We start from the raw sequence: 10,890 nt of genomic DNA on the forward strand, positions 1-10,890 counted from the left end.
TTTGACTCACATTTTAATGTGATCTTTCTGGCTGCTCTGCTGAGATCAAACTAAAGATCAAGGTGGAAAGTTACAGCAAAACAATCCAGGCAAGAGGCAAGATATGATGGCAGCACAGCCCAAAGTCATACAGGTAAAGTGGTGAGACGCTCTATAGCTTAGTTTTCCATAGCTATGACAAATACCACACACTGGGTTGCCTTAACCAACAGCAATTATTGACTCATGGTTTTGAGGCTAGAAGTCCAAAATTGAAGCATCAGCAGGCAATAGTTTCTCCCCCAAATCTGCATCATTCTGGTACAGACTGCAGGCAACCTTTGGGGTTCTTTGGCTTGTATCCCTGCCTTTATCACACGGTGAGGTCCTCTCCTTTCTCTTCCGAGTTCTGTTGACTTCCCCTTGGCTGTTTCCTCATGACTCCTCCCAGTGGCTTTCTCTTTATAAGGTCTCCAGTAATCCAGGTTAAAGCCCATCCTGGTTTGGTTTACCACAATTTAACTAAAAATAACATCTTCAAAAGTCCTATTTACAATGGGCTCATACCCATAGGAATGAGGATTAAGATTAAGAACATATCTAAATTGCACCATGTAATTAAATTTACCACACCCTGACTCTAGCTACTCGAAAGCAGAGACAAGAGGGATGTGGGCTGTGGAAGAAAAAAAGAGTCAGTGGAGATTCAAAAGTTTTAGGCACGAGCAACTGGAAGGGTGGGATTGCCATTCAATGAAATGGGAAAGACAACACAGGAGTAGGTTTAGGGGTAAATGTGAAAAGCTGAGTTTGAGACATGTCAGATTTGAGGTACTGATCCCAGTGGGGAAATCGACACTATGCTGTTGGGAATCCAGGAGACTGGTCCACACAGGAGATGTAAATTTGGGAGTTGTCCACATATAGGTGTATTTAAAGCCAAGAGACTGGATGACATCACCAAGAGTGTGAGGACAGACAAAAAGATAGGAGGGTCCAGGATTAAGCCCTGAAACATCCCAATTAAAGAAGTCAGGGAGATGAAGAGGAACCAGCAAAGACTAAGAAGGATCACAACGGGGTGGGAAGAAAACCAGGAAAGTGTGATGTGCTAGAGCCAAGCAAAAGTTTGAGTGCTGACAGAGCAATCAACTGGGTCTAACGTTTCTGGTAAGTCACGTAAAGCTGAGGAAACACAGCTAGATTTAGCAAAAAAGAGGACATTGTTGAGCTAGAAAAGAACATTTTTGGTGAAAGGTGAGGCTCATAAGTAAATGGTGGATATATAAATGATGTTATATTTTATACTATATTGAATATTGAAATATTTTATAAATATTACAAAAATATGTATAAAGAAGTGTTCATGTCATTGTGAAATGCCCATAATGAACAAGGAAAAATGTAAAGCTTCTACATACAATATGAGCTCACTAATGGTTTTTAAAAAGGAAAACGAAAAGATAGTTATGAAATACACTAAAACATTAACGCTGCATAAGTGCTGACCTTTCTTACACCTTCCTTTATTTTATATAATTTTCAAAATGTACAACTTCCATAATTAGAAAATATACTCCTATAAAAATTCTTTTGCAAGTAAAAAATTTTCCTACCTCCATTCCGGTCCCTTTGCACTTCAATTCATTCCCTTAGAAACAGTTCTTCACTCACATGAGAATAACTAACATCCGCCATCAAATTTAAAATTTACAAAGCACTTTCAAATGCATTAGCTTAATTCTCACAGCAACTCTGATGTAGATAAAGCAAGTGTTACTATCTTCCGTTTTTCCAACAGATAAAGACTTAAAGAGGTGGATTTGTTCAAGTTCACACAAACCAGTGGCAGGGCTCAGATGTGAATCAAGTTCTCTGAGTATCTTTCATGGTACTTGTACTAAAACAAGAAGATACTTTGCAGTTGGAAGAAAACATAAACAAACATCCCCCATAAGTACAAACACTAGAAAACATTTACCAAGGCTGGCCACACCTCCTTAATACTACCATATTTTCCTACCCTAAAGTCTATCTCAGAGAGAGGTATTTATGAATTTCCATGTCGGCCTCTTCTATTAGGCTATGAGTTCCTAGAGAGAGAGATAGTTACATCCTCTTCATCCTATTTTATCACCAGCATCTTGCACAGTACCTGATGTTTAGAAGAGAATTGAGAAATGCTTGCTGATGCACTTCATGCTGATGGGAGGATCTCATTCTCCATTTGATATGAGTATTAGAAGTTTCCAAGATGCCCCACAGACACAGGAAGAAGTTAAGGTGACACTTTTAGGAATTTTTGCAATAAAACAGGTCCCGTGGTTTCAAGCAACTAAACTGTATTCCTTTCTTTACACCCAGAATTATTCTCACTCTTCAGTGTGCATCATAATCCAAAGGACTGGTTGTATCACAAATTGCTAGGCCTGATTTAGTAGAAAACATATGAGGCCCAGGGACTTTAATTTCTAACAAGTTCCTAGGTGATGCGGACACTACTGGTCCCAGAGCCACACTGTGAGAACCACTGATCTAAAGAAAAGAATCTATAAAAGTGAAGCTTTGAATAAGGGTAATACATTGTATCCTGAACTCCAGTACTGCAGATGAGTTGAGAATAAACATCAGAATATTCTGATCACTGGGTTTTCATTTCAGATCCTTAAATCTGGTATAGCTGAGAGGATTAAATGCATTACGAAGATCAATTCTTTTTTATAAATGAAAAAGTGGAAGCCACCCACTTTGCTGTATTTTTAAGGCAGTGATTAGTGCTCCCAGAGAAGAGGACCTACATCTTATTCAATTTTAAAGCATCAAAGTGCCTTAAACAAAAAGATTTTTAGTCACTGTTGGCTGAATGAGATGATGTAATTCTTGCCCTCAATGAGCATATTGTGTTTGCTTGGGGAGAAACAAGGTATACATGTGCAGAGCCCTTGGAAAAGCACATGGCACCAGTGTGGTTGAGAAAATGATGCCCCCTCTGGGCCTATAAATTGGAAAAGGTACACGTACCTCCGGATGAATGCAGACCTCTGCCAGGACAGACGGCGGGACATACTGAGCACCCGATGGATTCTAGCTCTTACTGGTCCCCTCGGCTGGCTTGGGTAGGACACAACTCACCCAACCATACAGGACAGCCCTAAGCGTGTGAAACGTGTAGGACAGCATAAGTGTGCTAGATAAACAACAGGCTGTGACTAGAAATTCTGAGAAGAGAAAAGGATCCTTTGTCTTTAGGAGTCCAGTAAGGGTTAAGAACAAACACAGGAACTGATCTAGGCCAGAAGTTGTCCTCTGCCTTAGATGTTCCATCACCACCCTCCACATCTTCAACCAGCAAACTCTCACTCATCCTTTGGGTCTTAGCTTAAATATCCGTTCTTTGGGAATTTCCCCACTTCCTCCCCTGACTAGGATGGCTATACAATTTCACTGCCTGTCAAAATTTTTCATTACAGCACCTATTGAAAATGAAATTATATGATGTATGGTTTTGTTTTGAGTCTTCTCCGATTAGATTATAAAGCTCCACATGGGCGGGGACCATATGTTTTGTTCATCATTTTACTACCAGTACTTGGTACATAAATATACAATAAATATGCATTGAATATTGAAATATATAGTTTAGATTAAAAAATATAAGAGGTAAGAGAAGTGTCCCCGGTCCCTACAGGGGGAAGAAAAAGGCAACCAAAATCTGACTGGTGCTTTCTGACAATAGTTACTATAAGATCCAAGACACTGTTGAAGAATACACTATGATAGAAAAGCATACCACTCTATACTGTGCTCTGCTATTTCCATTCCTTGTGCTAAAATATGACACTTCACGGATCTGTCAACTCTTAGTTTTACATTGTAAATATTGATGGTGTGAATACTTGCTCACATTTGCCTAAAACATGATAAATCATTCTGAGCATAAGAACTTGAAATGGAAAATTCACCTCCACAGGCATAACAGGCAAGATTAATTACGTTAACTGCCTGAAAACAGAGGCTGAGTCCCAACTCCTTCGGTGACACTGTGATTTTAATATCCCTGGCATCTCCACCCATAGTCCATGACCTTCAGAGACTTCCTGACCAAAGGATATTTCTCAACTGTTCCCTTCAAAGTCTGAAGCAGAAGGCATGGCCATTAACAAGTCTTCTGATTTTTAGAGTTTGGACGACGCAACAGTTTACCATATCCAGGAAGTGTGTTACAAAATTCTGTCACCATTGCCTAGCCTCCCAGTTAATAATCATCCCATCCCTACCAATCCACAGAAACCATTCTGACCTTCTTCACCAAGGGCCTAATTGCCAAATGCAATCTTCTGTTTTCAGTCCTTATCTCATTTGAATTTCTTTGGAAAATTGACGTCACAAGCCATCACCCCTTCATTTTTCAAAGGCTTCTCTCCCTTTCCACATAACTCTAAATTGTCTCATGTCTCCTACACTTACAATTACTTACATATCTCCTTTGTGGAATCCTCTACATCTGCCTCTGTTGAATTTTGGTGAAATCCAAGTCCTATCTTTGACCCTCTTCACTGTCACTACCTGGATGATCTCATCTATTTCAGTAGATTAAGCCATGCCTTTTATTCTAGGGACTCCCAAATCTCCTTGCCAGCCCCCGACTATGCCCTTGAGCAACAGAGCCTGATACCTACCTGCCTACTGAATGACTCAAAGTCAATTACTCCAGAACCAAGCTCACTGTCTCACTTTCCTTACATTCCCTCTCAAGGAAGTTAACGGCTCTAACTCCTAAGCAAGGTTCTGACTCTTGTATTCCCTCTCACACCCCTCCACATCCACTTCCTGAAAATTCTATCTCCTATCATGCACTCTTTTCCATCTTCATTGCTACTCCTTAACTGGGGCTCTGTCAACCTGGACTATTACAATAGCATCCTAACAGGTTTTAACCTCTTTCTATTTCCCAACCTTCCAATACAGCCTCCATATTGTTGCCAGACTAAAGCATATTTTATTAAATCTTTCTTTTGCTTCCTATTACCTCCAAATGAAGATCAGCTTGTGAGCATGGCATAAGGTCCAGTAAGATCAGGCTTCTGGCTACCTCTCAGATTCTTTGCTCATGAAGCTCCTCATTGCACACTGTACTCCAGTTATAACAAATTATAACACAATGTTGTTTTGTGTGTCTGCCTTTTTTCAAGCTTCACTCTGCACCTGAAATATCTTATCACCACCCTACATCCAACTCTTCCCTCCACTAACATCTCAGCGCTTGTCTGCTTGGCAAATTCCCACTCATCTTTTATGGCTCACTCACTTCCTCTATAGAGCCTTTTCTGATCATCCCCAGTAGATTTTACTGCCTCTTTCTTCTCTCATGGCACCAAATCACTTAATTGCAATTGTTTGTTTATGTACCTGGTTTCATCCTTGACCAATTAGATTATATCTTTTTATTTGTAATTTCACACCATCTGACATTTTGCCTGGCATATAATATAACTCAAATGTCTGTGGAATAAAAACTGTAGGCAAAAAAAGTCATCATTGAATAAAGATTCTGAGACCAGTAGATCTCATGGTGCAGGATTTTACAGCAGTGAGCTAAGACTCATGCTCTTTTGTAATTTAATTTACCAAATTTAAATAATGCATACATAATCCACTTAGCTCTGTTCTTTTTAGTCAGGCACTCTATCTTCTAATACTTTACCCCAACTCTGAATCATCTATTGGCCTTTTCCCTTTTTCCTCTGGCAGCCTCATTTAGTCCTATTACTAAACAAGTCAAAAATTCCGTTACAATTCTTGGTCAGGCTAATCCTAACAGCCTCTGAAGTTTCACTGTAGTCTCTTCCTGAAATATCAATATCTAGGTCTAATACACTAGCAATAATCAGCTGATACGTATATCGATTTTTTTCCTTAAACTTTTATTAGTCCTATCTTACCTTCACAATAAAGATAAGTAGGTCAGTTTTTATTACCATCATTTTACAAGTGAAAAATGGATGCCAAGAAACATATCCAACACTTAACTTTGCCTTTTTAAATTCCCCATACAAAAGCCTGAGGAATATTTAACTCTGTGCTTTCTGATGTCCAGTACTCATTTCTTTTTTCTTCAGATACCATTTACCAAAGTCACATCCTATTCATGGAAATCAACCTTGTCCATCTGCTGACATGTTGGCTTTACTTTTATTTCTGTCCTCCCAAACTATGGCCTTCCTGTTTGTGCTTCTGCTTCCACCCTGCTGATCTGATCACCAGCTGAGCATTCCAAAGCAATCATTATTCTCCCTTTCATGACTCCAAAACCCAATGACTTTGACAAAAGAAGCTGTATTTTATGAGTTTCACCCCAGAGTCCAATCCTCTGAAAAAAATCTAACAAACTTTTACCCATAATCCAGTTTTCTTTTTGAAGAAAACAGGCAACCACAACTAAACTACTTCCAGGCCAATTTTCTGTGCTTCTCTTTCTTTTCCTTTCATTGCATCCCTCTAAAACCAGGTAAGGAAAACGAGGGTCTATGTAACTTGGCTAAATATGTCTACTTTTATAAAAATCCTGATAAAAGACGGTGAGACGCAAACTGCTGGGGGGGTGGGGTGGAAATGAGGTTTAATGTTACAATATTCTTCAACATTCTCTCTTATATTAAGGGTTGGCTTTAGTTTCTGGCCTTGGATCCCCTCACTTTATCTACTGTTATTTCCCTCCCCCCGACATGGTGCTGCACTTTGCGTGTGGCATTCACCTCTTCACCTGTTAATAGAAGTAGACCCAGAATAGTCGCTTGGTCTGTGTCTTCACTCAGAGGAGGCTGACCCACAGCACCACAGCTATATCTCAGAGGAAAGCTGAGCACAAGAGGACGGCCCCTCCCCACCTCAGCACAAGCAGACCCTTACCCTCAAAGCCTGAATGACACCAGATTTCCCCTTAAAAACAATTCCCCTTCCAGATTTCCCCTTAAAAACAATGTCAGAGAGAGAGACAATGATCAATTCTGTAAATTAGCTCAGCTAGTTAGAGGAGATGCCAAGGACCAGATTCATTCCCTGAGGAGCCACTTGGCCTCTATTTCCAAAGGAACCTCTAACTTCCAATCAATCCTCTAACAACTGTTTGCCAGTCATCAGGAAGGATGTAAATGGATCCACACACCACCACTTCTAAAAACGCAACTAGTCACCAGCAAGCTCAGTAGCACCTTCCTACATATTTTATTTATTCCCATTTCCAGACGGAAAAATCAAACTTGAGACATCAAGGGATTGAGTCCCACGCAATTTCCAAAACCCCAGCAATAAGGAGCTGGGATTAATTGAATACAGCCTTCCTGAATCTTCTGTCATCTCCCCAATGATGATGTCATCTCCCCTTCTGTCTGTCATCTCCCCCTCCTTTCAATATTTTAGTCTTAGGTTACAGACTCTTACTCTGTTCGTTCTAGGCATATATGTGTAGAACATGTGCTCATTTAACGAATCAGTCTAGTAGCTGGGACCAAAAACATCATCCACACCCCCGCTGTCCCTGACCTTCAGCCACTTCATTCCGCCCATTCAACAAGCAGATTCTTCATTACTAAGAATCAGTGTTACAAGAAGCTTAAGAGTTTGACACTTTAGAGAAGAAATACACTCTGCATATTTGGGTTGGGAGAGCTGGAGGAACAACTTAAAGTTTGTCCTGTCGCAACTATTCAATCTAGGGATGTCCAAGAAGCAGCTTTCTGTGGAAACCCGGAATGGATTGTTCCCAGATGATGGGTAAAATCAGAGAATACAGATTAAAATAATTATACTAATAAACTCTGAAATAAAACACAGCTGTTTGTGGAACTCCTGCCCTGATTTCCCTAATTACAACACTGCTGTGTTCACACACGCATCTTTAGTCCATTTCCCTTTCATTTCAATCTGCCCTGGGACTGGTACTGTGAGAGAGGAAGATGAAAATCCACAGAATATGTCTAGAACTGAGATACTTTATAATTCAATCCCAGGGAAAATTCAAAAGTTACAGCAATATACACAAAGGAACAGGGTCTGGCCTTTCTTCCCAGAGGGGACACTGGCTAATCTATTTTTGCTATATAAATTAGAAAGACCAGTCACCCTGATTCACAGTAATCTTACTAAAAACTGTATCCACTCCTCATATCTGCCCTCCAATATAATGGCTCAAAGTAGGTCAGAAACGGTGCTTCCTTCCCATCCTGATTTTCATTAAGAGGATGCACTTTCTGGAACACTAAAGGGAAAGATAAACACCCAATACAAGTACCAATGGCATCCCCTGTAAATTTTTGGCATACAAAGTCCCTGTGAAAGCAGGAGAAAAACTCATAACCCATAACTTATCCTTCTTGGCTATAACCAACAATAATCTCAAACTACGTAATACACAGTGGCAATGTTTCGGCCAGGTGATTAAGTACCTCCCAAGAAGAGCACGGTCACTGTCTTTTCTAATTTTCAGATCACCAACCCGCCTCTTCCCTAAGTACACACTCTCTTTTTTTCTTCCTAATTCATATCCATATTTTTCCCGAAGGATGACAAGTGACACCACACACTGGCTTAGAAAATTCTCAGGATTTATCAGGAAGCCTAGTACGAGGGAGTAGGAAAACAGGAGTTGCAGAGACAAGCAGTTGGAGAAAGAGGGAGGAGGAAGCTGGGGGCGGGGAGCGGGAAATACCCCTGTGGCAGTACCTAGCTCTCGGAAAAAAACTGGCCTGAGACGGTTCTTCAAATCCCACCGGCGGGGCTTCCTTCAGTCTCCTCTCTTTCCTGAAATCTCTCCCTCGGCCGCAGGTGCTCGAGGTTGGCACTCCAAAGAGGGGGCCGCAAAGTCCTCCAGAAGCCCCAAAACACTCGAGCGCGAACAGAAAAAGCGTCACCCGAAAGACATCAAAACCACACATTCTCCCGTGGCCAGCCACCCGGGGCGGGCAACTTCATCCGTGCAAACAAACCAAAGTCCCTATCCTCCAAGGAAGAAAAAAGGTTATAACAAACGGCGAGAAATAAACAAGCACCACCGTCACCCTCACCCCCGCCCCCGCCAACTCCAGGTAAAGGACCAGGTGCTGCTCACCTCCTGGCAAGGAGGCAGCGGACGGCTGGAGGAGGAGGGCAGGTCCCCAGCCCAGGCCGCCTGACAGCCGGCTAGCGCCCAGCAGCAAATCCAGGCGGGGCTCCAGGCCGGCGAGCGCCTGCGGCGGGGAGTCCCGGCCGGTCGCCCCTGGCCCCTCCCCCGTGTGGGCCCCGGGGCGAGGAGCAGCATCTCCGTCCCGCTGTGGCCGGCCGGCGGCAGGAAGGCAGCCTCCACCGGGTGGGGCCGCAGCTCTGGCTCCCGGGCGGCGAAGGCTGTGCGCTCCGCTCGCCACTCACTGCTCGCTCGTCCCCCGCCCGTCCGCCCGCTGGCAGCTCCGCGGCGCTCGCCGCCCGGGCAGCCGGCGCCTAGACTCCCGTCACGCCGGAGGGAGGGACCGCGATGCGCGGGCGCGGCGCGGGGGCGGGACGCGGGGCGGGGACGCGGGAGCCCGGGAGTAGGGGAGCAGGTGGCGCTAGCGGGGGCTGCGGCCCAACTGAGCGGGTCCAGAGGGGAGCCTCATTGCGCGGTGGAAGGCGAGGCAGTCCAGGTTCCCCCGTAGTGTCCCTTTCTTCGAGTCCTGGTGACCCACCAGGAGGGTTGAAGCCGGAGCAAATACCGGGACGTTATTTTCCCGACTCCCCGCACCACACACGAACACAGAGATGCAACCTAGGAACATCCCTTCCCAAAGATTCAAGCTAGCTAGTGTCAGATCGAATTTCCAGGTGATTACTATTTGCTTGAAATGGCGAGGAAAAAGGGGGACTGAGGAATAGATGTAGTTTGTGATTCAATAGTCTCACCTTTTACTAAAAATAATAATACCTACCATCATCCAGTTGTTAATATTAAATAAGTTGGACGCAGTAGGCCCAATAGTGTTAATAACATTAGTAACGGTAATTATTGCTGCTGGTGGTGTTATTTCAATGGGATGGGTAACCTTGGGCAAGCAAGCCCTTTTGTTCTGTGAGAAGCAGTTTCCCCATCTGTAAAATGGCTGGGGAGGCCTTTATTCTTCTTTCGTTCATTTAAACACACACTGAACTAGGTGTTGGGGACTAAGTGGTGAATAAGATGGATTTGATGCCTTCTTCAGGGTTCGGGATATCAAGGTCTAAAATTCTGTGAATGAGTCAGTTATCCTGTTGGTCAATAGGAGCACACAAATTTCTATTTGAGTACCTAGAGAATTCTTCCTGGCAGACTCAGAACAAGTTGACTTGAAAATATCTGTGGCACTGTCTCTAGAGTCCTTTAAATAAACATTTGCACGTGAAATGTGAACCTATTATCATCTCTCTCCCTCTTTGTATCTCTCTCAACATCTATATATAAAATACACAGCTATGTGATCTGATTATAATCATTGCAGACATTTTGGAAAATGCTGGAGTGTCAGGAAGAAGAATATATAAATCACCAAGGATCCCACCATCCAGAAATGGCAATGTTAATCATGTTAACATTTTGAGGAATTTCCTTCCTGGTCTTTTAACTAACTGTGTAGGGATAACAAAACTGGAATAATACTTTGTATCCTGCTTTTATTTTTTTTTTCTTAACAATATGAATATTTTCTGAAGTCACTGAACAGACACAACTTTAATAATTGTATATATCTTTTACTCTTTGGATATATGTAATTTGCTGTTAGGCATTAGGCATTGTTTCTCAATTTTTCAATTTTATAAATAATTCTAGAATGAATGCCCCTGGTACATAATGTATGCACATCTCTTTTTAATTTTCTATGATATCTATCTGAATAGAAACCTTGAATGAAATGATATGTGCATTTTTAA

The 10,890-nt window shown here is 42.4% G+C and overlaps 1 protein-coding gene across 6 annotated transcripts in view; it reads right to left on the reverse strand.

The window, feature by feature from the left end:
* The window catches only part of ELAPOR2 (endosome-lysosome associated apoptosis and autophagy regulator family member 2), a 225,067-nt gene extending 215,635 nt beyond the window's left edge, over positions 1–9,432 (reverse strand). For 4 of the 6 annotated variants that reach the window (XR_005217011.1, XM_037836548.1, XM_037836549.1 and 1 more), the window contains exon 1: positions 9,086–9,432. Coding sequence is in view for 3 of the 6 variants with exons in the window: in XM_037836548.1 (XP_037692476.1) it covers positions 9,086–9,274 (189 nt within the window). In the remaining 3 variants the exon portion in view is untranslated. Of the gene's footprint in view, positions 1–8,700; positions 8,819–9,085 lie in introns of those variants that run through there. The other 2 variants (XM_037836551.1, XM_037836550.1) reach the window with 2 other exon arrangements.
* Positions 9,433–10,890: the final 1,458 nt, after the last annotated feature.

Source organism: Choloepus didactylus, chromosome 5 (genome assembly GCF_015220235.1).
Source record: "Choloepus didactylus isolate mChoDid1 chromosome 5, mChoDid1.pri, whole genome shotgun sequence".
Classification (NCBI taxonomy): Eukaryota; Metazoa; Chordata; class Mammalia; order Pilosa; family Megalonychidae; genus Choloepus; species Choloepus didactylus.